The 26,450-nt window shown below is 39.9% G+C and overlaps 2 protein-coding genes across 5 annotated transcripts in view; both read right to left on the bottom strand.

The window, feature by feature from the left end:
- Nucleotides 1-1,165: 1,165 nt before the first annotated feature.
- ARPP19 (cAMP regulated phosphoprotein 19) lies at nt 1,166-12,931 on the bottom strand. Of its 4 annotated transcripts, none has more exons than XM_066558492.1 (3): nt 12,734-12,931; nt 7,919-8,041; nt 1,166-4,668 (listed from the first exon to the last, which is right to left on the bottom strand). In XM_066558492.1, exons 1-3 carry the CDS (start codon nt 12,776-12,778, stop codon nt 4,498-4,500), a joined length of 339 nt encoding a protein of 112 aa, XP_066414589.1. In that variant the 5' UTR covers nt 12,779-12,931; the 3' UTR covers nt 1,166-4,497. The 4 variants fall into 4 exon arrangements, with proteins under 4 accessions (XP_066414589.1, XP_066414591.1, XP_066414590.1 ...); XM_066558494.1 differs by lacking the exon at nt 12,734-12,931 and adding an exon at nt 10,401-10,513; XM_066558493.1 differs by lacking the exon at nt 12,734-12,931 and adding an exon at nt 10,206-10,374.
- Nucleotides 12,932-16,924: 3,993 nt separating this feature from the next.
- The window catches only part of ATOSA (atos homolog A), a 48,319-nt gene continuing 38,793 nt past the window's right edge, over nt 16,925-26,450 (bottom strand). The window contains exons 10-12 of the mRNA XM_066558566.1: nt 24,644-24,712; nt 23,599-23,798; nt 16,925-18,215 (exon numbers count right to left, since the gene is read on the bottom strand). Coding sequence (XP_066414663.1) covers nt 18,062-18,215; nt 23,599-23,798; nt 24,644-24,712 — 423 coding nt within the window. The 3' untranslated portion in view covers nt 16,925-18,061. The remainder of the gene's footprint in view (nt 18,216-23,598; nt 23,799-24,643; nt 24,713-26,450) is intronic.

Below are 26,450 nucleotides of genomic sequence, written 5' to 3'. Positions count from 1 at the left end.
CAGATACATTTCATGTGCAACACTGGAACTGTAAACAACTGAAATTTCAGTTTTGTTTTCAGAAAGGACCTGGACCTCCCCTCTGTGTGATGCTTCACATTAGATATTTTGAACCCTTTCCTCAGGATATCTATGCTAAATTCAAAGACACTCATTTCAGGAGTTTGCCTGGACTGTGGATTACTGATCTCAGCCACTCACAGCTGGAGCTCAGGAGCCAAATGTAATTATGAGCCACAGCAAAAAATAGATATCTGAGTCCAAAATATGCTATGATTTGACACAATTTGCATAAACCAGGATTTTAAATCTGCCATTAAGGACAGGAATTGGGGGCATTGAAAGTTGCCAGGAAACAGCCTTTTTGCAATGTATCCAGAGCAACTACTTTAAGATGCATCTCCTGCATAAAGTATTTGCTGGCAAGATTTTAAAAGACCTCATCTCTTACCTTGCACCACATCTTTTTGAAAAGATGGTACTTTTTTCAGAGCATAGATCCCAGGGTGTTCCAGATAACAGCGTATAGGTGATGTAACTGACACAGTCCACATATAGAATTTTATACTGAATTTTTATGCAATTTTTTTTCAGCAGTTACGAAGCATCTGTCCTATCTTTTTTCTTACATCTGTGTTCCGTTCTTATCTGTGATCTGTTCAACTGTGGCAGAGAAATTCCCTTCTCACACAGGACTTCCCATTCTGTTGTCACACTGTGCAATGAGTGAGCAGCGAGTTCCCTGCCAGGCCCATATTCTCACACCTCAAGGACCAGGCCTGGAGATTTTAGCTGTAGAAAACAAACAGGGCTGGTTCCAGCCAGTACTGATGGAACAGTTAAGGACTCTGAAATGTAATACAAGAGATATGTAGGAAGAGAGACAATCATGTACCGTGCAGGTATGCAGGGCACAGAGGGTGTTACTGTAACCCTGGGACTGAGCTAACTCTGTAAATAACACCCCATGGAGCTGGAAGCCGTGCAAAGATCAGCACCAGCCTCAGGCCGACTGCGAAATTAGTGGGACTTTTTTCCAGCATTGTTGTTTCTGGAAATGTGGCCATATTTAGGCCAACAGTCTAAAGCAATGCAAACTTCTTTGCACCAAGCTGGTTCCCAGACATCCCCTTCATTCAGTGCAAGGGACCCAAACAATCATCTGTTACGGAGTTTTCAAACAATAAGCTTTAATTGCCTTAATAGAAAAATAAGCACTGGAATATATATAAATGTGATTACATTAAAGTAATTCTGTAGTCTAACATACTAGAAACCAAAGCCCAGTCATATTTTTAATGATACAGAGTAGTAAGATTTAGGGTTTAGAAATTTTCCACAGAGAATACCGAAGTATCCAGTATTGTTTAGGAAAACACAGTAAAGATGAGACAAACCTCCATGGTGCAATAAAAACTAAGTAAATCAATTTATTCTGTATACTATACAACGTGTAAGTTTGTAAAGAACAATTGACATTTTTATCACCTTAACATCTTGACTGGGTGTAAATATGTCCAACAAAATGTACTCCTGTGGCCTTTACACAAACACTGTCCTACTACATCAAGAACAATGAGAGGGAAGCCTTTGGTGTTACAGATTTGGGGACATATCTGTGAAGTTGTAATTAATCCACTTACCTATCTCAAATAAAATGTTGGTGCTATCTGCTATAACAAGCCTACATGAGTACTACTCTAACAACTAAACACTCTATCTTTAAAGGCAAGATATGAAAGGGACTGCCAGTCTACAGTGTGGACAGGTTTTCTTTGAAAAAAGGCAATTATCAAATGGTAAAACTCATATAATACATTATGTACATCAGTTTGGATAGCTGAGTTATCTTGCTGGAGTAAGCTGAAAGTAAGCATCGATCTGCAGTCATGTTCCATTTCCTGTTAAGTGACTACTGGACTTAAGTTTTATACAGTGTACAGAACCAAAATAGCTGTGCCTGCTGCTGAGGTCTGTCAGATGTGAAGGCTCATAATCAGTCACTGACCTAGTTAGTATTACAGTACTTCAAATATACACATGGAGAATATATTCATAGCTGAATTTGTAGTAATCTTAGAACTGCAAGTCACTGAGTGAGCACTGGAAGAGCTTGTGTTGTCCAACCAGCAGGACAAGCTGAGTTGTAGCTGAGTGAGTGGAATGTTTAAATTTAAATGGCTATCTTTTTAAACCTTCCCAAACATCAAGAGAACTCACCTTAGGGGAGCTACAGAATAGTGGCACCAGACAATACACAGCAAGTCACCTCAAGTTGTTCAACATTTGTTTCAGGCCCAATCCTATTGTTAAGTTTCAATTTCATTTATACATAGAAAAATAAAGAAGGATTTTCACATTAGAACAAACATTTATAAAAAGCAGCTTGCTTCAATATTTCCAGTTTCCTTGTTATTCTTCCAGCCTAATTTCTTAAAGAACTCAAGTAGGTCCATTTCTTCAAACTGTTCTGCAAAAACCACAAATTATTTGCAATGCTAGTGGAGGATAAGGAATAAGAACAGGCTTGACAAAGCCCATCTAACTACTAAAACAGGGCTATACATACTTGAAAAGAATCAGGTTAGCAATTTTGAAATTCTCTGGAATTGCTTCTCTGAATCAAAAACGTGACATAGGCACTACGTTCTGATCAAAACAGGACCAAATAAAGACCATTCAATTTCTCTTGACCATTTTGTTTGCCTCTAGAAGAGAGCATTGCAGAAGATATGGGCCAGCATTGGTATTGACTAGCAGTCCTTTATACCCCAAGACCTTTCTGAATATGTCAGCACAAAGTACAAGCTTCTAAAAACATGCATCTTTAAGTGTTCTCTCTTGTGATACTCACATTGGTGCTTTGTTTCTAACAGGCTGTTTCCAAACTATTTTTTAAAGAAAAAAGCATTCAGTAAACTGATCTTTTAAAAGAGTTTCTTGTTCTCCCAAAGACTGTGCAGGCTGTGACTACCTATTTGTAAATCAATATTATGGATCATACTCCATTTTCAATACTCTGGTTTCATTGAACTAACATGTTTTAAATGCATCAATTCCCCTAACTAACACCAACTATGTATTTTGTCTATCTAGTACAACCTTCATCATAAGCATGAACTGGAGTTCAATCCTATTTTCTGCTATGAAAAATTACCTATTTCTCAGTAAGTCATTATAGAAATACCTTTCCAGATATTTGTTTCCACAAAGCCAGTGAGGGGCTGCTATACAACAAAGAAAAGGAAATAATTTACTACCTCTTCAGGAGTCCAAGAAAAAAAAAATATCCTTCTGCTTCCAGAAGTCTAAAGTAGCTCAAAGTCAATTGCATATCAAACGTTAATGAGCCTAAATTTGGTGTTTGCCACACAGGGAACTCTCTAGAACAGTACACTTAGCCATATTCCATGCCAACAGACAGAACATTTCTGCTTTAAAAGCTTAAACAACTGCTGAACATAAAGGGCACTTGCCTGCAAATATAGGTACAAATTCCAAATTTATACTTGAATGCTGGATATTGTTGTGAAACAAAACATACAACTGCAAAAGCATAAGGTTGAGTCAAGTGTAAATGTGTTTCACAAATTTCAGGTATACAATTTTTACTTTCAGTAGCAAGATTCTGGGCTCTTAGTTTCAGGACAAGACTTTGAAAGATACAGAATCACTTGTGCTTTGATTGGCACATTATCTGCTTTTTAAAACATAAAACTACTAAGACGTTTGCAAAAGGTTGTGCAAAACTATTGTATTTACAAAAAATGGCACAAGAGTGAATTCAACAGTCTATGCACATGCACACTTCATCCACATCTTCAACAAAAGTGTGTCCTAAGCTACAGAACTGAAAAGAATACCAGCTTCAACAGGCAGTTGTCAATAAGCACTAGGTTCACAAGAGTTACACCAGAATGGGCAAATATTGCCCAAGTAAAAACTCTATTGTTAAAGCTGAAACAGGTTTAAGGCCGTTCAAGTTCAAAAGCAGAAACAAAATTCAATCAGAGCCCTGTCTTTGTTTTTATACATGCTTCACCATCTAGCAACTTGTGGTCTAAACCTCTATTGTAGACAACAAACCCAAACACGGAAGAAAAACCCAACACAACTGGAGGTTATATTAAATACAAATATGCTGTAATTCAGATGAAATAACAAAAGCAGAAACATTAGAAGTTGTAAAACTTGCGATGTCACTTGCTGGAACCAGTCCTACACTAGGAAATGGGCAATATGTACATTTTCAAGTAGATTACATTGCTCTAACCAAACTTGTCCTTTTTAATCAGTGCATTGTTCTCAACTAGACCAAATACTACGTTTTACTCTTAACAGTATTCCCTTACAATAGCAGCACATGCTATCGCTACCTGCAAAGCTGTCAGTCTCATGACTTAGTGTAAGAAAGAAAAAGGGGGATGTGAGGGTGAGAAATAACTATTAAGGAGAAATAACAGGAATGAGAATATTCATGCAGTTCAGGTGTTCTCGTCAGCCAGCCAGCTTGCTAGCAACAAGAGATGGTTTCCGCTGAGGAAGATCCTGTGGAGTAGGAATATGGTCACCAGTGACTTCTGTCTTGTCAGGAGCTGCAGTAGGCAGTTGCTTATTCTTCATCTTTGCTTTAGCCATGTTGTAGTCGCCAGAATCAAAGTATTTTTGCTAGAAGACAAAACACAGATATTTAAAAGCCTGAAATCTTATCAGACGTATACACCGAATTACATTGTTAAATAGGTAGTTTAGATATTAAAAAGCTGTAAAATCTCTGTGATTTGTCAAAGTAGCTCTACGTTGATTAAAAAGGGTCTTGTCAAGACTAGTAAGCACAGACAGCTGAACTCTTAACACATTGTGAACATTACTGTGAACAGTAATCTGAACATTATTTTTGCCTTGGTTTTCCCAAAAGATCATCTCCCACTACTGAAACCTTGGGGTTTGCAAATTTAGTTGCAGTGAACAAGTTCTGCTACACGCAATTAACCAAACAATGCACTAATTAAAGCTGGAGAACAGAACCTTATATATCACACCAGAGATCAAAGTGCGTGCTAACAAGAAAACCTCTTCTCTGCACACATTAAAACAGTGAAACTGTAATCCCTAAAGTTCTCAAACCAATTATTTAGCAAAGTCAAATCTACTGTACAGTCCTGAAAAGCGCTAGGTCAAGGAAATTATTATGCCCCATTCCATTTTTTTTCTGAATACAAAAATAAATTAAGTTTTAAATTCCTAGTTGAAAAACAGCGTTCCTTAATATATCAGCAAGTTTTTATTAGCATTACATTTAAGAGTAGCCAGACTTCTCAAAATATTAAATTATCTATGCATGTCAAAGCCAAATGACTGTTATTTATCCACATTATGGTAAAATGAGGCATGGAATTTCATCCAATTCTTCAACTGGTCACTGACACATTTTGCAGGAAAAGTTGCATTGTTTTTATATCTCACCATGAGGTCTACCACTCAGATACTCATAATCCATGATTTTGAACAGATTTCGTATGAGGCAAAAAAATTAGATTCAGGATTAAGATTGACACCACTAACTACTGCTTACAATCACAACCATGTCTGAAGATAGACCACCCAGTTAGATTTGTATAGGCTTAGTCCTCAGCCAGCTGAACAACAGCCATCATGACCTGCCATGTCTAAGTGCTTCTGGGCAGCGCAGTGCCACCACAGCCTTTACTCTGCATTAGTACTAACCAGCTGTAAAATGCTCAGCAGCAGCAGTTGCTAGACAGAAGTAATTTGAACTGGCTTTAAATGTTCCCTGGCAGAGCCCTGAAGTTACCTGATCTATCTTTCCCATAGTCCATCGTACATCTGAATCACACACTTTTATTTATAAACCGTCCCAGTACAATCCTTCTGATGGTGTAATCCCTATTTACACCAAAATGTTCTAGCACTACTTCTGCAGCCTAGGCCTCAAGGCAGAACATAATGTGATTTGGAAAAAGGTTTCCCATTTTGCCCTTTAAGACTGAAGTAATCGAAAGAAACTTCTAAACAGCAACTAGGTAATAACAGAACCATTTGATCTTCAGATGTGATACAGCTGTTAGCAGATATCTTTCTGTCTAAGACTTCCAAACAGAATCCTCCCACGGGAGCATGATCTAGTACTGTTCTCATCTACCACTATTCCAGAGAAAGTGTGCTGACAATGGTGTGTGCATCAAATGCAGAACATTTCTGGACAGCAAATATGACCTGGCAGAGTGTGTCCTGGTTGCCAAACTGATGATGATTTGGGCTACAGCTGACCACGGAAGAATATTTGAGAAAACCCACCATCTCTCATGCATTAGAATACCAATCCATTTCTTCCTTTAACTTATTCCTGTACTTTCCTGATTTATTCTAGCTTCTCACAGACAGCCTGAATTTGTCATCCCTTTCAAAACCAACGATGTCTGTCCAGGTGTCTTCCTGTCAGAAACAGTATCTGATAGCACATATCCTCACTCTATTTTAACTCTCATCATTGCAGGCAGCCCAAAGTACACCAGGACCCCTATCAAGAAAAGAAGCCTCATCATTTAAGACACTGAGCACACTAAATTGCAAGTTAAAAAAATTGAACAAAGTTATTACCACCACATCAGGAACTGCAGGAGGCCTATTATGAATTGGAATCCACAAGTTTATGCCATCTTTTACCAGAGTAGCAAAAGTCATATAAGATGGCCATGGATCTGTCTGTGCTCAAATCTGAAAGTACATGCTGCAAGAGCCTTTGCATTCAATGTGTATAATTAAGATGAAGATATTGTACAGGCTGTTATTGCTGGTGGTGAGATTCTCTCACATTTGCACCAAGTGCAAGCAGCCATAATTCCTTTATGGCTATCAATCTTTACTGACTGAATGCTGGTCTGTTTTCCTGAGATATCATCACAATACAAACTTACCACTCCCTTCTGTGTCTACACATACCCTGAACCCAGTGAAGTCTCACTGAGGCTGCAGAGTAACTCAGAGGGAGTCACCTCATCTACCACCTGCCCAGCCATTAACCCTGCTTCGTATCTTCCAACTTATGAGACAAAGATTATCCAAAAAACCTGCCAACAGTAACAATCCCAAAGAGATGCTACCAGAGAGCACAGAATTAGATCAGCACTGAACTCCACCAGCTGGTCTGTGAAGGATTTATACCTGGAATGGTTGTGTGCACTGAAAGGGCCTAGACAAGAGTGACAACGGTGTGACAGCAATGAAAGCACCACCAGAAGCAGTGACATACCAGGACTATTACAAGAACAGAATCCCAGCATGCCTGAAAGGCATTACATAATCACTCTATGAATAATTAAACTAAAAAACCCCCAGTCAAATAGCTAAGAAGAGACATTGGTTAGATGTGGAACAATACTGAAATATTAACTCACTCTTCATTCTTCTATCATTATTTTTGGGTCTGGGTGTATATCCAGAATTACACAACCCTTGTCAAACCACTAATGTCAGATAATGCCTGGTCTAACAGCAGGCACCAAACTCTCTTGTGCCAGAAACATGGATAAAAGGAGTGGACATCGATTTTGGGGGCATAAGAATGGGCAGGATAAAATCACTACAAAATAAGGATGAGTTCCTAACCCTTGGTGTTTACTATAAAGTTTTGGTTTTTTTTCAAGTCTATCACAGCAGCTTCTAAGTTTAATTTTTTATAACAAGTGTGGTTGAGGCACTGATGCTGTAAACAGCTATCCTGCCAACCTGGCATTTGTTGTGCAGAGACAAATTTCTCTTCCTCGTGCTTTCTCAAAATTTAAGGTTCTTAGGACTCTTTAACCATGCAAAGGCCTGTGGAGGAGGAAAAAAAAATCGCATATTACAGGAATTTTGGATTTTTTTGTCTATACCCTGTGGACAATAAAGAACTTACTCCTTTTTGAAGCCTCTTCCTCAAGAAGTCTGAGCCTCCTGGCTTCTGGCCCAGATGAGGATATCTTGCTTTTAATTTTGCTTCTTCAGCTTTTTCTGGACTTAACACCTTATCCTCCATCTCCTGGAAGACAGTGAGTGATACTGTAAGTGAAACATCCAACAATATATATTTATGCAGAACAGTTTTGCAGGTAATACACCCACAGCCCATTGCTGCTACCAAGTGAGCATAACAATTATCTAATTAGACATTTTCATAGATTCTTTCTCAGATGCTGACAGCAACTGTAGGAGTTCAGCCTCCCATTTTAGACACCTTTCCTGGAGATGCTGAAGATGTCACACTTCCCTCTCAAAGAAAAGCAATTTGAATTATTCAATCTTGAATAAAAAAGCTCAAACAAAACTGGGGTTTTTTTGGTCAAAACAGGGGTCCACTAAGAACAAATACTGAATAGTGAGCAAAAACCACATTTTTTTTCCAAATGCCTGTTTCATTATTTAGTTGCATAGGCAGATTGGCACTTGCACTGCCACACTGATCTGTACGGCTGCTCCAGCCTAATGTGTTGATATTCACTGTGAAACAGTCTCAAAAACATGCCTGCTGTTACATTAATAGCAATACTGTGTTTCTCTATACATGTCTATAATTATCCTGAAATTATGAGGATGAAGACAGTTGGGTAGTGCATTTGTGTAAAATAAAATGCCTATTTTATGAGCATACTGTAAAACATGGATGCTCAAAATAATAATTTAGAGATATTCATTTGGCAAAACTGCAATTTGTTCACTGGCCTCTACTTCACACTCATCTTTTCCATGTCCATATAGCAATTTAATGTATGAAGTACAATTTATTCTGTTGAATCATTTCTAAAATATCTTTAATTCAAAATTCTTGGTCTGTTTTTTCCAGAATTTGGACACAGCCTTTTTTTTTTTTTTTTTAAGGAAAACCATTCCTGGCTCAGAGAAAATATATGATTTGCACTGACTGCTATAACACAGAATTGTTATCACCTGCAGTCACAGAAAGACTTTCAGGCAGGAAGTAAGAATTGCCATTGAAATCAGGAGGGTGTCATTCATCTATGACTAAGATTTCATGTCCACTTAGAGCTGCTTAGGCAGCCCTTCATACTCTTTTCCATGCCTGTCATCATCCTTTGCATTGCATCAATCAGCATGACTGCCTGTATTCCCCAGTCAGGCTTTACAGAAACTAATCCAACAGAAAAATAACCATTTGTAATTTTTTCCTTCTCCCCTTGTTGGGCTGTTTCGTCTGGATGGGTTTGCACAGGCTGGATGAGCAGGCAGCTGCACAAACAGGTGTGGTAACAGAGCAGCAGGAGGACAGGGACACGGGGAGCAGGGAGCTACTTAAGCCACAACTAAAGAAGAACAAGAGCCACCACCACACTCGCCTATCCCTAGGGGCTCTTCTCTATCTCTTATCAACTGCTCCAGGTTGTGACAGATTCAACATCTTTCTGGTAAGGTGCCTCAGAAACAAAGACTCTAACAGATTTAGAATATAACATTTTCTAGTTGCTCCATCTGGGCAAAACACCTCAAGAACAGCTTTGCACAATACAACAGGAAACCAAATTAACAGTTCTCCCAAGGAAAAAATAGAAACTCTCAAAACAATTAAAGAGAAACTACAGTGACAACAGGAACCAATGCTTTTTATTAGATGAAAATGCAGCTGGCAATATGATGCAAAAGCCAAACATGAATAAAGGGCAAAGTTTCCCTGACACTACTGAGCACAGAACTACACCATTTCTCACTAGGCAGTATCACACTAGCCAAGCCCAGGGTTCTCATGCCTTACAAAGATCACACAGCAGCTGCTCTCCCTATTGTGGTTCATCAGAGTGCCACCACAGCCTGGATTTGCTCAAAAGTAATCCTTTCAGCTCAACACTTTGAACACCTAATGCTGAATCACTGGGTACTCACTGCTGAGCCAACAGACAAAGTATTTGAGGGGGCACATTTTGCCACACTAAAAGCCAAAAGGACATATTTTTTAAGACAAGAGGACCAACAATAAATAGCTTATATAAATATGTATTCATGGTGCATCAAAGGAGACATTTATGCAAACTCACAGGGCTAACAAATTATGGCACAGCAGGCAATCCAAACAAAAACATCGTGTTATGCATCAATGCAGCTCAAAAGGATACAGAGCACGGCGCCTCTTCTTGATGACCAACAACAACTAAGACTCAAAAACCCACAGAACACAAATTAAAGAATTTCAATACCACGACTTGGGGTGTCAAACAAAACCAGCTGACAGCAGGTTCAAAAAATACTTAAGACAACAGTTCTTCACGTAAAATACAGTTAAGGTGCAGAACTCCTTGCTGAAGGATACAGGGAGTGCCAAGGATTTAGATTCAGAAAGCAATTCGATGTGTTCATTTGCAGCTCAGAAGCCTAAACCAGATTGCTGAGACCTCGGAGAGTTTTCCCGGGAAGATCACTGCCTGCACGTCCTGATCTTATGCTCTTCTGAGGACTAAATGGTACTGAGCACTCTCAGAGACGTGCTGCTGAGCCCCAAAGACTTTAGTCCAAGCCACTCCTACATTCAGAACATTCCCCCTTGAATTACAGAAGCAACAACCAAGTGACTAACAAATGACTGGGGAGTGGGCAGAAATCAAGATATACCACGCTCTTCTTCCAAGTGACAACCACACAAAAGTTATAATTTTAGTTCTCTACAGGAACCTGACACGGCTCATGAAGTCATTAAAACGATCTACCAGGAAGGCAGTAGTTACCTAACTCACTTAAAGACAGCTTTTGCTTTTAATCTTCGCACAGGTTCTAGCAGCATAAAGTTCTGTATCTGCTAGACAAGTGACCTGCATGACTAAAAAAAATAGCCATCAGCCTTTTAAAACTCTGGTATGAATGGCTCATCTTTGGCAGAAGACATTAGACAAAATGCAAAGCAGAAAATGGGAAAAACAGGGCAACAGCACAACCCTACAGCAAACTGATGTGGCAAAAACCAACCCAGTAACAAAATGCAGCACCTCTAAGAGTTCCCTGAAAAATACAGGCTTCTAAGCCCAAAGAGTCAACCAAACATACATTCTCCTATGTCCAAAGTTTCTTTGTTTCTGAACTTCCCCCTGCCACTGTCCTGAGTTTTCACAGCAAGAACAGGAAACGCTGGTCTTTGGCAGATTTTCAGTTTGTATCACTGTAGTTAAAAACCTTTCTCACTCAACACAAGCTTCTTATAGCATGTCAGAAAGTTTAGGAAAAAACTCTGATCATGAAAACACTGCCTCAAAGTTCATTTAGGGGCGTCATCTTTTTGAAGCATACATATGAATAAGTGCTGCAAAATGGGTTGTTTATGTAAGTGTTTCAGAGCTAAGCAGTAACCAAGTGAATGCTCAGTTTTGCCTACCCAGACAAATTGTTTTAGTGGAGGTTAATATTGCAATGTCATAACAGCACTGATATCACAGTATCAGACTAGGACATAAACTCAAAGAAAGCAAAGTTTTATTTTATTGATGTTATATAATTTTTCTTGAACATATTGCCAGAATAAAACTAAATTAGGAGAGCAGCAAGGACCTCCCATCTCTCAAGTAAAAGGTAATTTCTCCAAGCAGTGCATAAGCATGACATTTCAAGGCTTCAGTCTGAAAGTTGGTTAGGAAAATCAGCCCCAGTCACCTGACTTCATCAGAACACCCTAGAAGGCATTACAATAAACTTGCTGCCACATGTTTAACTATGCTCTTATTACAGAGCTATTCTAGGAGTGCTGCATAGGCCAGGGACTTATTTTTATAGGCTTTGAACAGGAACAGTATCCGTTCAACAGCCTACCTAGCATGAACGTTCAGTCACGCTGCAGAACACACCTATTTAAGACCAGATTACAGACCTGACAAGGAGCTGGTTCTGATTACTGCACCTACTGAGAAGGTATCATTCCATATTAACCCCCAAAGCTCTACTTGTGCGACTAACTCATATTACAAATTGTAAATTATTGAACAAAAACTTAACAGCTGATGTAGATCAAGCTTTTTCTTTTAGCGTCCTTCAGAGCAGTACTTGTGTTTCATAACTTCTCCGGATCATAGCCGCGGGGATTGCAACCGGGCTCCCACGGCAATGACAAGACTAAAAAACAAACGGCTTCTTAAAGTCACAGCATAGCCATCTATGAAACCAAACCCCACGTGAGAAATGACACAATTATCAGTGAGAGATGACATAAAAGGGACACAAGATAACCCAGCCAGTTATTTTTTCTAAAAGCCTTAACTAGCACAGGTCACGGCCGTTGTGATTTGGGTATTTCCGCTCCTGAATTGATTACACTAAAAACTGACCATTTTTTAGAAGTGAAACAAACGTTTAGCCTGCGGATTATGGCTGGTGTCCATCCGGCCATTGCGATCGTGAGCCGCAGGCCATCGCGGACCGCGGAGCACACGGAGGGAGCGGGGCCGAGGCCGGAGAACGAGCGAGGGAGCGCCGTGGGCCCGGCCAGGCCAGCGCAGAGCGCCGATGGGCCGGGAACACCCGCTCCGGAGTCATCACGGTGCTGCGGCTCCAACGCCTGCAGCCCCGCACGGCCGCTCCTGCCCGGGGAGCGCCGGCCGGGCCTGCTGCGCTTGGACAGCCCGGGGCAGGCGGTGCGGCCCGCGGGGCTCCCCGGGCCGAGCGAGGGAGGGAGAGGCCCGGCCGCGCCGATGGAGGCGGGAGAGGCCCCGCGGGGCTCCCTGCGCTCCTCGGCCCGGCCACCCACCTTCTGCTCCTCGGCCGAGGCGGGCTCGGGGCTCTCGGCAGACATGGCGCCGCGGCAGCGGGACGGCGGGGCCGGGCAGGAGGGAAGCAAGGAGCGAGGGAAGGAGGCGGGCGGGAGGCGCGGCCGCGGCTCCTCCGCGCTGCTGCTGCTGCCTCTGCTGCGGCAGCTGCCGCCTCCTCCCGCACAAGATGGCGGCGGCGGGCGCGACGGAGCGTCGGCGGGGCCAGACTTCCTCCGCCTCGGCCCCCACGCGCGGGCTGGGCGGCGGGGACGGGATCCGCCTGCGGCCCGCGCGTCACGTCCGGGGCCGCGGGTTCGAGGTCCGGGCCTGCGCCGGCTCTCGGAGCCCAGATGGGCTCGGTGTCCCTCCCCTTCGAATCATAGAATTACAGAAACATCGGGGCTGGAAGAGACGTTCAGTGTGGTCCAGTCCACCCTCACAGGCGTCACTGTAACCACTAAAGCACATCACCCGGCGCCAGGGCCATACGTGTCTTCAAGACCTCCAGGGATGGTGACTCCACTGCCTCCCTGGGCAGCCTGACCAGCCGAACAGTGAAATTCTTCCAATATCTCCTGTGAACCGCCCATGTCAGCTTAAGGCCATTTCCTCTGGTCCCCTCAGTGGACCCCAGCTCACCTCCCCTCAGCACAGCCCCCTCACCCCAGCTCGTCCAGCCTGCACGGCCTGCCCTGCTCAGCATCAGTGTAAAGGGGAAAAAGCCTTTACTGCTTGGCTAAAGTAAGTTCTTTTGGCCACTTTTAGCGAGCAGAATACAAGGAGCTGAGTCCTCAGCAGCATTACTCGAGGATCTCACGAATCCCAGACAGCAGCTGAAAGGATAGGAAGGCTCAGTCCATTGGAACTCCTTAATAGCACAGTATCAAGTTATACTGAGTATTTTATTCCCTCCCTATCTACTTTTCACTGTCAGGTTCTTGGCTGAAAAATAACATTCTGTGGACTCTCTTCAAGGGGTTTAAACAGCCCACCATTAATAAATCTTTAGGGGTCCCTAAATAAATGGATTATGTGAACAGCAAGGTGTGGATTAGCACAGCTCAGGAGGGACTGGCCAGGACAGGCTTTGTGTGATTATGGTCGGGAAGAACATAAGAGGCAGGTCAGAAAGGTCTGTGAAAGCTGAAGCTGTCAATGATTTTGTCACAGCTGAATTGTACTAAATGCCCCACAAGACAGTAGGTGGAAAAGGCGTTTTTTATGCACCTGAGAGATCCATCCAGAGATCAGGATCACGAAGCTGTGGGGAACCCAAGGAATGTGCATATCCCTCGTTCAGAAAGGGATACAGCCAGGCAGATTGCACAGAAAAATAATCATAGAATGCACCAGTGGATTTTTTCCTAATGATGAAAAAAGCCATGATAGTGGTGGGTGTGCCACATTTGCTTCTAGCAAAATTAGGGACAAATGGTCTGGAAGTGTGAAAAACACAGCAACATAAAAAATGATCATAAAAAGGATGAAGTTCAGCAGTGACAACAGACAAGAATGCAAACTCCAGGAATTTCTTTCAAATCTCTTAGGAAATTAATGTGAGGGAAAACAGTTTTAAGGATTCAGCAGTTCCTTAATGTAGTTATTTCTTTAAGGGAACATAATGCAGAGCAAAGATGGGAAATAAATTCAGAACCTCAGGAAAAGCCCATGTTCTTCAATGGCTTCAAATACAAGAAAGCAGCCTACAGAAACTAGGTCAGTTTTTAAGGATGTGTACCTAAAGCAGATCATGAAGACAAGGGGGTACTGAAATATTACTGAACAAAACTTTTAAAGACTAAAGCATTTAATGTATCTTTTTGTTCAATCTGACATGATCCAGGTAAATAATGTAACAAACAAAGTATAGCCTCCACCTAGAATAAGGAAAGACTGGTTTGCAGGTTACTTTAATTAGTTTTGGTAAATATTTTCAACTTGGATGAAAAAATATCCTTAAGAGATTAGAAAATGACAGAAGCAATCTCCAGTTAATTACTGGTGATTCATATAGGAACCTGTGAAAAATGAATGGGTTTCCAGGAGTCACTTTTCCTGAATTTGAATTAGAGTATGGGGAGGACAGAATACAAGCTATATAATTTGGCTGTCAATAATGACTTGGAAAATCATCTAAAATAAGCACTGAAAAGAAACTGAGTAGCTAGGCAGGAATTCACAGTTAAGAACAAGGGTTTCACACAATCATCTTTCCTTTAAGAAAAAGGAAATAAACCATGTGGAGAAGTGGGTGAAGGTGGCTGAAGTTCCAGATGCCTTCTGGCATTAATGAGGCTTCTGACACTTTCCCATGCAAATTAGGGAAACTTAATTAGATGAAACTTTAATGTGGTGGATGCAAGTTTGTTGGACACAGCTATCAGTTTTTCAAACAGCAATGCTGTGTTCAGCATATAAAATCTTGGGTAGTGACAGAATAAAGTTCAATAAGGAGAGCTGCTATTTTGAGAACAAGCAGGTAGGATGTCTCTTATGCTGGGTTACAAGATGAATGCAAGTTGACATCTGATACTGAAAGCCAGTGTATTCCAACAGGATGCATGAAGAGGACTTTAATCCATATGATTTATCAACCAATTCTTCCAGTCTGACTGGCACAGAGAGGCCCTCACTGGGATGCTGTGTCCAACCTCACACACTTCAAGACTGATTCAGTCCAAAAGAAGAAAGCAAAGAGCCAGAATGATGAGAGGTGCACAAAATAAAGGCTGACTGAACAGTCTGGGGTTGTCTTAGTTATTAAAAAAAAAAAAAAAAAAAGACTGAGAAGGGACATACAGGAATTAAATTGTTTGCTTAGAGTGAAAAGGCTAAGTAGAATTTAACTCAACTTCAGCAACATTTAGTTAGATAGTTGGATGTTATAAATCCTTATATAACTATAACTAAATCTATGTAGTATAACTAGATGTTGTACTTTGTCATGGTAAGTATAATTTATCACTAGAAGAGATTAGTTGTAGCAGCCATCACTGGAGGCCCTTATAAACCACTCAAACATTTAATAAAAATAATTATATATGGTTGAGCCTATTTTGGAATAAAGAGAAGAAACCAATGATCTCTCAAAAATTAGTCTAGTCTTACCCTGAGCTTAGAAGGTCATGTGGAATTTAGTTCACAGTTTATGAGCATCCAGCATTTTTCCAGGTGTGTCCCTAATGGAAAGTGTTTACTCAGATCAAGCTGTAAATGGAGAATGACTCAGTAAAATCAAAGTTGTGCACAGATAATCCAAGGTCACTTTCATTCCAAATCCAAATAGGGACTAAGTGTAGTTTGACTACTAAAGTGAATACAAATTTATTTCCTAGACATGACTTGTAGTAACCACATATTCAAAATCCACCCTTCTTTGCTATTCAAAGCAAATTAAGGAAAGGAGATGACTTGAAGAAGTCTATTTAAATAAAGTTATCAAGATATAAACATTGCATAATGTCAGTGCAAAAATAAAAGGTTAATCTACTACTAATGGTGACTTTTCATTAAAAATGTGTCCTTTCCTCATGTTGTTTTTTCATTGAGCATGCAAGCAAGCTGTGCACCATGACACAAATAAGTAGTTTGAGGATACATGCTGTTTGCTTATGACTCAATAGCAGCTACACAGAAACTAGAACGCCCTCTTGATATCCCAGTCCAGACCTTAGTTCTGTACACAGCACAGCTGCAGTTGTGTTTGACTCTTCTGCTACCAAAAGAAACCTTTTCTCAGTTTTAAAGGGCACACAATGACTAGAAACTGCAAACAATCTCCTCCTGTACAGATTTCCCCGATTCTCTCTAAAATGAACGCTAGGTAAACCTTTGAAAACCTGGGGTAGCAGAGTGGAAAACCCTGCTGACGTGGGGAGAGGACTCAGCAATAGCTGAGCTTTGCCCTTCTGGGGCAGCAGTCATTTGCATGTACAAGATAGTTGATGAGTATCATCTGGAAAGTCCAGTCTCCCTTACGTTCCCTGGCAGCCTTCCTGGAGATTTCATGATACACTGACTTCTCTCATCTAGGGGCAGTGCTGAATATACAGGATGCACATTCATCCTTTCTCCAGTCTTCATCAGATAAGCATGGTAAAGGGCACCTTGCATATTACTGACACTCTAAAAACCTACAGCAAAGTAAAGAAAAACACAAATCAAGGTAAGACAGTTGAGAAACTCAGATCTTCATCAAATGTCATAAAGCTTCATTTCCATTATTAAATATATAGTTCAAATATAATCAAATGCTTCTAACTTTATTTCTCTCAATTACACAGTTGAACACTTAGCATAAACTGTTCATCTGACTGTTTTGTTGTAGGAATACACACACGTATTGGAAAATAGTCGTATGCCCAGTGTAGCATTGCTAGTAAAACTTCCTATGGCCACCTAGTGGCCTACATGGAATTGACCTATGAAAAATATTTAGGATTACATGAAGATCCTCTCATCTAAAAATAAAACAAAAAGTACAAGTTTCATAGCTTTTGCATATATTTGAGATATAAATACTAATTTGTTTGCACAGTACATCCTTTAACACAATTTGAGAAATAAAATGGGGGAGGGTGCAAATTTTATGTGAGGAAAACTAATAACAGAAAGCAAAATTAAAATGGCCCTTAAGGAAAGAAAAGAAATTGAGGGAGCAAAATGTGAATTGAATTAATGATTGGAATGAATGAGTAAATAAACAATCTGCAGTGTGGTTGCAAGTGTTATTAAATCTGGATGCGAGAAAAAATGGAAAATGGTACCATTAAAGAGAAAAAACAGCTAAATGCTTGCATAGTATGAAATGTTATGGAAATTCACCTGTTGTCCCCATTTTCAATAACTTAAATGAATATCACTTAAAACAGCACACAGATTAAAGACATCTGTATATATTTCAGATTTCAATATTAATGCCAAAAATACATAGTATGATTTTACATAGGATTTATGCTACATTAGAACACTAAAGACAAACATCACTTGAGTATTAAATGAAACATTAAATATTAAATAACTGAAAAATAAAATAAAAAGTGTAAACACTAAACTAACTTGGGAATTTGCTATTGCAACACATCCAATGAAGTGGTTTTAAACAGTACAAAAAGATTAGATTTAAGTATGTTTCCAGTCTACTTGGAATACACAAAGCTCATTCCAGAAACCTTTTAAAAACTGGTCCAGGATCACACAGAACCTTCTTTCTCTTGAGCGCTATTTTTATTCCTTTACAGACTTAACTTTATACTGTTGTCTCTATCAATCTTTGCTTGCAAGAAGTACTCAACAGTAAAATGAATACTTGAGTTTGCCATTGTTTGCTAGCATCTTGGTGAAAACTGAGGATTTGTTGGAGATTCAGTGTAAGATTTGAGTTCATATGCAGCGCCGCTATCAACTTCCATGGATTTCCGAGAGAATAGGAGCCTTACATCTCTGTGGAGGTAGATCTTTCCAGATTTAGAACTCTGGAACCTGAAAAGATACAAATATCTCTATTACCTAAACCAAGAAAATAATCTTTAAAAATTATTAAATAAAATGCACTCTTAAACCATTTAAGGCCAAAACACACTTGAACAAACAAAATTAGTCAGTTAAAATGAAAAGAGAAAGAATATCCTAACACTTTCATTCTGCTTTGTTTCTTTTGACATTTAAAGGTTCTGTTCTTAATCACCAATGCAGTGCACAGCTTTTAAAGGGGCATGGAATATTTGAGTTCACAGTGCCCTTATGTACATTGAAGATTAAAGTCCTCAGAAATCAGGAATGGCAAAAAATGCTCTTCAGTGAGCACTCCTAAAAATGTCCAAAGGGTGGCCTAAGCACACACACAAAAGAACTTTCAACTATATACAAATTGAATATGCATTTCAGTTCCAGCAATCATATGACAGATCTCATTGCTCTCTTTATGAGTGTAACACCAGGAAGTTTACTACTGCTTTACACCACACTCCAAATATAAGAGCTTGTCTTGAGAAGCGGTAGGTACTGGGATCTCTGCAGACAGACAAAAAGAAATTTTTTTGCACAGACTAGAAACATTTCTAAGAGACTGCAGTTCACTGGCCCAATCACCAAGCAAACAGTGGTCAATTCCTCAGCCCATTCATCTTTTTTGCTGCAGCTAAAGACTGCCTATTTAGGTCCTCCAAGCCTGCAGGTATGTGCCAGTTCCACTTCCCCTGGGTATTAAAAACTGTGTTTAGGGAGACAAGATCTGCATTTCAGAGAACTGTATTCCATAGTTTTCATGTGGCAGAACTCTGATTTCCTTCTCTCCACCAGGAAAGGCAGAAGAGCCTAAGGAGCATTTCTTACAGCAACTGAATTAATGTCAGTACCACTACGCCACAGAGACAGAGAAATGCTATTGCTGCTGCAGCAGAAACAGAAAAGGCATTGCTGTGGTCACAACAAGATGATACCATGGCAAATGCTGAGAGAGCAGTGCATGCTGTGTTATCATGTATTACAGTTTGCACACATTTTTAATAGGCTTTTACATATTGACCCCATTGAAGCAAAAGCAGTATCTCTAGAATAAACCTATTCATAATTGGACTTAAATTCTGAGCAGTAGAAGAAAGACAAGTACAGAAGATCCACCAAGGCTTCATGGTCTGAGGAAGGCAGGTTGCAGAAATGGATTCTGTGGCACTGTTCTGTTCAGGAGTGGTTCAGAATAGCCTGTAGTCATCCCCACAGCCAGACAAAGGCAAACTCTGTTCTCCTAGATACAGCTGTCAAGGACATTAAATGCAGCAGGGTCCAGCAGAATGCTCCTACTGGCTCCCACAGAGATCTCATCCATCACTATTTATTTGCTCGGTGCTGTCAGTGTGAAAGCCCTTTACCTGATAGGCAAAAGGGAGAAGACACTACCTTAAGAGAAGACTGTGGAGGAGAGCACAAGGAAGAGTGAAAGAGATAAAGGACGAAGCAAACACCACAAACAGTTAACTCAGAATCTAGCTCATAACACATTTTAAAAGGAAAAAATTTAGTGAAAGGTCTATTGCAGCAAAAGTATGATTGAAATTAATTTCTATAGATCTAGTTATCAAAGCACCATCATAAAACAGATCTCAACTCCCATTTTACACACGGATCTTTCAGAAGAATTATTAGCATGGTCTATTTTTAAACTTCTCAAGCTTGTTCTTTTCTATGAGTGATAATCCTGCAAGACTCCTTTTGCTCAGTAAATAGTGGTTCCCTGCAACATGACTTTTCTGAGCATGACATTTCAGAAAGTTTGAAGAAGGATAAGTGTGAGATAGCAGCAAAGTTCAAGGGATTCTTCTCATCTCTGCATCCGTTATCTATTTTTTTTTCTTTTAGACAGGTCTACCCTAGTAATTGGGATTTAGAAATGCTGCTTTTTATACATGCAAATACATTGGAATAATCGAGACAAACATTCCCTACATCCTTGCAGGGTGGTGATAAAGTGGCCAGCATGGGACTGACTCTGGAGCTGTGACAGTTCCAGTAGTTTTGTGTAAAGAAATTTTAAAATCCCAACACAACCAAGGTCTCTGACAGATGGTGTCCTAGGAACAGTAACAACAGACACATACAGGAATAATTAAACACACAAATATCAGATGCTAGAAAGTCTGGCAGAGGAACTTTACTGAAGAAATGACAAATACAAGCACTAAGTCCCTATATGTATTTTATAGGCCATCACAATTCACAAAGGACAGAGTAACTCATGGAAACAGAATAATCCTGAAAAGCAGGATAATCATGAAAACGTATGTAGCGAGATGTGTTTTGTAAGTGAAAAAGACTATACAACACAATCTATAAAATCTGTAAGTAAAAGCATTAGGACAAGGATAACAATTTCTAGATAAGAAAGAATGCTGAGAGACCAGAAAGATCAAAAGCAGCTAGTAAATCAGTAATAGCAGGTATCTTCAGCTTCCACCAATAAAGGTGTATGTCACATCAGTATTTTAAAGAAGGTTTCTCAACACCTTGAGGAATCACTATTTTTAACAACCAGTTTCAGGCTTACCCTCCACTGAGCCCTCAGTAACAACCCCTGTTTAGCTGTTAGGCAACAGCAACTATGCTCCATGCAATTCCTGGCATTGTGTCAGTAACTAAGGCTGTTGACCAAGCTTTAAAATCTTGAAAAATGCTGAGCTGTGGGCAGGTTAGCTGCTTAATTACTTTTTACAAGGGTGCCAGAACGTGACCTAGAAACCCACAGATGGTCATCATCCCCACAACGCCAGGCAGAAACGAGGCACAAGCAGAGCTGAGCTCACAGCTCTTATGCTCAAGTAGATGTAATTACAAGACAAAAGGTCATTGCTTCACATGCAACAAAAAATTTATCCCTAAAGCATCTTCAAAAACCAACTTAAACTGCAGGTGCAACTCTTGAGGGTTTTTAATAACGAATAAAGCTCTGCTGTGTGTGCAAGCTACATTTGGTGTCTCAATCCTGTAGCTGTGGGTACAAGTACAGTCTGATGGCATATTGAACAGAGCCTCAGCCATACAGAACTGCACGCAGAAGCTGCTCACACAATAAATCTGACACTTTAAAGACTGTTGTAGAAAATCTGCCCGCCAATGTTAAGCTCCAGACCTATGCAAGCATTTTTGCTGAATTACCACTTGAAAAGGAGCTTTCATAATGTGAGTGCTGACAACTGTGATTAAGGCCTGCAAGCAGATGTGACCACAATGCAGCTCACTGGTGGTGACTTCATTTGTTTTTTTAAACAAAATTTCAAAACGTAAGCCTAAGATGCTTGTGCTCAATGACTACTGCAACTAAAACTGAAAGGCTGTTCTAAGTCAACTTGAGCTACAAACAAAAAGAAATCTGAATAGTTAGAACTTTTTAGGTTTGCATAGCTTTTCAGTAAAGCAGGCTTGAGGAAACTTTGCTGCTTTTAAAAATGAAGCTTTAAAACCAACTTACACAAACTAATATACTACTAAGATTTTTTTAAGCCATCCCAATTAAAATCCATCTTTAGTAAAGAAGGCTACTAAATGGACAACTGAGTCTTTTGTAAGACCATAAGTGCTCAGTATAATAAACCACAAGACAGATCAATATAAGCTACTTTAATATTTGAAGGAGTTCTGCCATTCTTACATTATGAGAAAGGACCCAAAGCTTGGGCTTATCACTGAAGAAAAAACTTGTGGCATATCTGTAGTTATTCACTTTCCAAAGTAAGCAGCTCGGCATCATAATTATGATTTTGGTTTTCCCATCAGAAATGGATGCATTTCCAATTATACATCATAAACCCATGAACTGATCTCTACCAGAGGTCTGAAAGCTGAGCTGAATTGTACAGATATCTCAAAATAAGAAGCAACATTTCTGTCTCTCAGCAGGTATCAGAAATAGGAAGCACTTAAAATAAGACTTCTAGTTGTAACAGATGAGAGAGCAGAAAACAGGTGTGCCTTCAAATAAAAGTAATTCCTGATTCTGTCAACAAGAAATTTACAAACAACATTAAAGTAGAAACTGAAAGGGGACACAAGACCACTACTCTTCATACAGGTATGCCAGCGCCAGCTGGCCACAGATTTTACCCACCACTGCAGCCAAGGCCTGTCCCCAGTTCCTCTGCACAGGCAGATCAATATTACACCTGAACAGAGCCTTCCATTGGGGCTGCACACTTTTTCAGAATTTGCCCCAAAAGAAAAATTTTAGAAGGTGGTTAGGTTAGACCTTGCAAGTCAGTGTGGCCTGAAAGGCTGAATTTCAATCCAGGCTGAATTTCAGAATGAAAACACTGTTCAACAGCCTTCTCATGACACTATTTTCACACTCCAGTAAACCAACACACTTTTTATGACTGTCAACTTCCATTTAATGGGAGAGTCTGGCTTAGAATCACTGTTCTAGACAAGGTTGTGTTTGAAAAGTCTGTTGGATAGAAATCAATGCCACTAAATAGGAAAAATAATATGCACCAGAAATAATTGTAAAACAACAGAGAAGGGTTAGGTATTTGATTTTGTTCTGCTTGCTCACTTCAGAATGTCAGCTGCTGGTGGGTTTCCAAGTGCTGCAGTGAAAGCACTGGGTCTGTGTGTACAGACATTTATTGCTACAAAAACACACACAAAAAGTCTGCAAACTGCAGGAGGACAGAGTATATCCATCATTTCCCTTTGTTTCCAACTGCAGTTTCCAAAACACCCCAAGAGCAGCAGCAGTGTCTAGTTCCAGGCAGTGCTTTGTAAATCATTTAAGGAAGATTGAGTGAATATTTTATAAAGTGAAAGGCATCATCACCAGTATTGCATCATGAAACAGGCATTTACATTTTTGTCACTAAACACTGTATTTTTAGGAGTAGCTCAGACCATTTTTCATGTTACAAGCTATTCTGGTGAAGAGGCACATGTGAAGCACACCTTCCCTTCAGTGATCCTTAGTTCTGGCTTTTGCCCATGTAAGATCCACTTTCACTATTTCCTGTAACCTCAAAAAAAGTGCATTGATTCAGCTAGAACAATTTCTGTCTTGCTAAGAAAAGGCTTAAGCTTTATAATGCTATACAACATACTTTAATGCCAAGAGAGAGCTTTATGTTATATTTCAACTTAGTTTCTCCCAAGGACAACCCAAATTATTTATTACTTCTTCTTCCTCTACTGTCTAACTTAAAGACAAAGTTAGCATTCTTTTTTTTATTTTTTTCTTTTCATTCTTTCTTATTTCTGTATACAGAAAGGCTGACTGGGAAAGAAATTACGAGTTAAATTTTGGCAGATACTTTTTTGTGGTTTTGGCTTGGGTTTGTTGGGGTTTTTTTGTTTTATTTTGGTGCTATAACTTCAAGGAGCTTACCTCAGATGTATGAGGTAGCGTAGTAGCCTTTCTTCAGTCTGGTGACTGTTTTCTTTATTGACAGTTCTCTTGATTTCTCGTCTCACAGGAACAGAAAAAGTTCTTTGCCGTAGGAATGTTTGATGATTAGCTGGCATTTCTCTCAAGTCATAGATCACCACAAACATCTTCACCACAGTTTTGTTAGGGTTAAATAAGGTCTGAAAAGACAAACAGTTCAATACAATACTCTTTAGAGAGGACAAATTTTTTTTTTTTAGAAGAACAATAAATCTAACCCAAACTCGATCTGTCAAAATAGTTATCTATGCACTTTGTTTCTGTGCCATACAGAAACGTTTATGTAAAGGCATTGTGAAGCCTTTCTGGTTTTCAACACTTCAGCTACCAGCAACTCCCATTTGACTTATATTATAATTATAATGCTAAACACAATCTAATCTGAATGAAACACTAGTATATGACTACTCTTACTTTGCTAATCAGCATCCCCGTTTTTGTTTATTTTTCCAGTCAGCTTTTTGTCTACACTGTTTTCCAGACACAATACACTCGCAGGAAGCACAGTGGTGGGCTCCACTTTTAAACCTGAAATTATGAATGTGTTATCTTGGACTGGGTTCTTAAAAGAAAGAGTCAGTTCACTGGTTCTAAGCAATGACTGTGATTTACTTTTTATTACAAAAGTAAAGGTGGTGTTAAAATATTACAAAAAGTAGATACAATTATTCAATCTTAATTGCTTTAGAAGAATTTCAGGATTTGGACTGTGGCCTAAGTACTTCCCCAAGACTTTTTCAAAGCCACAGTGTCCCCAGGTATTCCAAATCTCCTGGAACTGATTGTAAGACTCCTCAGAGCACAGAAGTGTTCAAAGATTGGGAATCTTTTTTGCCCCACACACAGATTTCTACTTTGAATTACTACAGTACCTACAGAGATGCACATTTCCACTTCTAGCTTCATGCTCATCTCCAATAAACTCATCTGTGCATGACTTTCTGGATATTAGTGGTTTCAAGGCACTTATCTGCTGAGTACGTACCACTTGTATTGTTCCTGAAGGCGGTACCCGATAACCCCTTTTACCAAGGGACTCTAAAGTAATTACACCCTACAAAAACAAAACCCATATTTAGGTCACAGAGATAAACAAATCAAAATGTTCTAGTCATGTAATTGCATTAATTTGAAACATAATCAGTAATTTATAAAAACTAAAAATAGAGAAGGCAATACATTTAAACAACGCAGTTAAAAAATCAGCAGTAGGGGCCTTGAAGATACTTTGACAGACCATTAAAAGCTGTGCAATAAGAGGTACATTCTCCTCTTGAAACAAGATTCAAGTTTTCACATCTTCTCCACATCAGGGAGCTAGGACAAAACAGAGCTTTCTTTTCAAAGCAGCTGGGAGGTTAAACCGAAACATTTGTCCCCTCCTTTCCATTTCTATATCATCTACAATTGCACCAATAATACTCCAAATCTCACAGAACTCATTTTTGCTTTTCAAAGGCAGCAGATGCACTTAATCTTCCATTCTAATCCAAACCTTAGGAAGAATGACATCTGCTTTTGCACCAGCTGTGATGCACAGAGCGGCCCCGGGTGCCCCACAGGCACTGTGAGTGCCGAGGCCACGCTGGGGGCACTGCCACACGTCTGGGCACCCTGCAGGTCACCAGGGCTGCACAGGCCTTCACAAACCCAAACCAAACAACCACCAGAAACAGACCCCACAGCAGAGAAACTAGCTAGACAAACAGAAACAATGTTTCTGATGATGGAGGCACTACACAAATGCTGTATTAATCCTGGGAGACTCAGCCATAATAGCATATTTGGAAATAGCATGTGGAAAAGTCTGAAACAATGAAACCCAACTAGGAAAATAAGCAATGCTACTTTTAACCATTTGAGGAACACAAGAATTCCTTCACCTCCTAGAAAATCATATGAAATAATCTAGAAAGATGACAGCAAAAGAATAGATACTTTTTGCAGTGGTTGAAACCTATACAAGTTTAAACTCAAAGCAATTACTTAAAACTCTAAGCAATTTCATTTTCTAAATACTTTCCAAAACAGAAAGTCAGAAATGGTAACTGCTATGAATTTAAAATTCAAACCTAAATACTGGGATACTCAGATGTTCATTGCTTGACTTCCACGTTTAAACAAACCTTTTACTGTATATTAGACAGACGAACACATCTGAAAATCTCTAAAAATTGGACCTGTCACCTACACAAAATTAAGGTTCCTTAACAGGTATTCAGAACAAATCCAGCCTCTGATTCAATGTCAGCATACAAGACACTATTTTCTTTTTACAGAGGAGCACTTTTAGACATGCAAAACCCATGTGGAACAGAATTAGCACCCAGAGACTGAGAACACAAACACTGCATGGCTGCAAATATCAGCAAACCATGCAGCCTGTGGGGGTGCTGAGTGTCACCACAGCCCTGGCAGTATCAGCTTTAAAAGAAAGGGCTGAGTAACTTCCAAGGCTAAGGTCTCCATCAGCCCCTTGGCCTGCACCTAAGCCACTCTGCAGAGTGGTTAGTTGCCCAGAGCAGCTGCTTGTTGGGACAACAAAATGTATCCTGTTAAGTCCAGCTATTGCCTCACTGCTATTTTAAGTTAGATGGATAAAAAGAGATGTTGGGGGTTGATCACTGCAGTGTGAGGGGAGACAAATACATTCAATATCCCAAGATGAGAACAGCTGAATGGTGGGGCAGAGAAGTAGAAGGAAAAGCACTAGTTCGGGAAAGGAAGAAGGACAGGAGAACTCTGCCATAGGCAGTTGAAAATAGGCCAGATCCCTGCAAATCTTTACTTTC

The sequence above is a fragment of the Molothrus aeneus genome, chromosome 13, assembly GCF_037042795.1.
Source record: "Molothrus aeneus isolate 106 chromosome 13, BPBGC_Maene_1.0, whole genome shotgun sequence".
NCBI lineage: Eukaryota > Metazoa > Chordata > Aves > Passeriformes > Icteridae > Molothrus > Molothrus aeneus.
The sequence above is the reverse complement of the archived record's forward strand: the minus strand, read 5'-3'. Positions and strand labels throughout refer to the sequence as shown.

What these genes read in the sequence shown, in the direction of transcription:
- ARPP19 (XM_066558492.1), bottom strand. Translation starts at nt 12,778, where the DNA reads ATGTCTGCCGAGAGCCCCGAGCCCGCCTCGGCCGAGGAGCAGAAG. An exon ending in CCTCGGCCGAGGAGCAGAAG is followed by an intron (nt 8,042 to 12,733) that starts GTGGGTGGCCGG and finishes ACTGTCTTCCAG; the next exon opens with GAGATGGAGGATAAGGTGTT. An exon ending in GGAAGAGGCTTCAAAAAGGA is followed by an intron (nt 4,669 to 7,918) that starts GTAAGTTCTTTA and finishes TTTGTCTTCTAG; the next exon opens with CAAAAATACTTTGATTCTGG.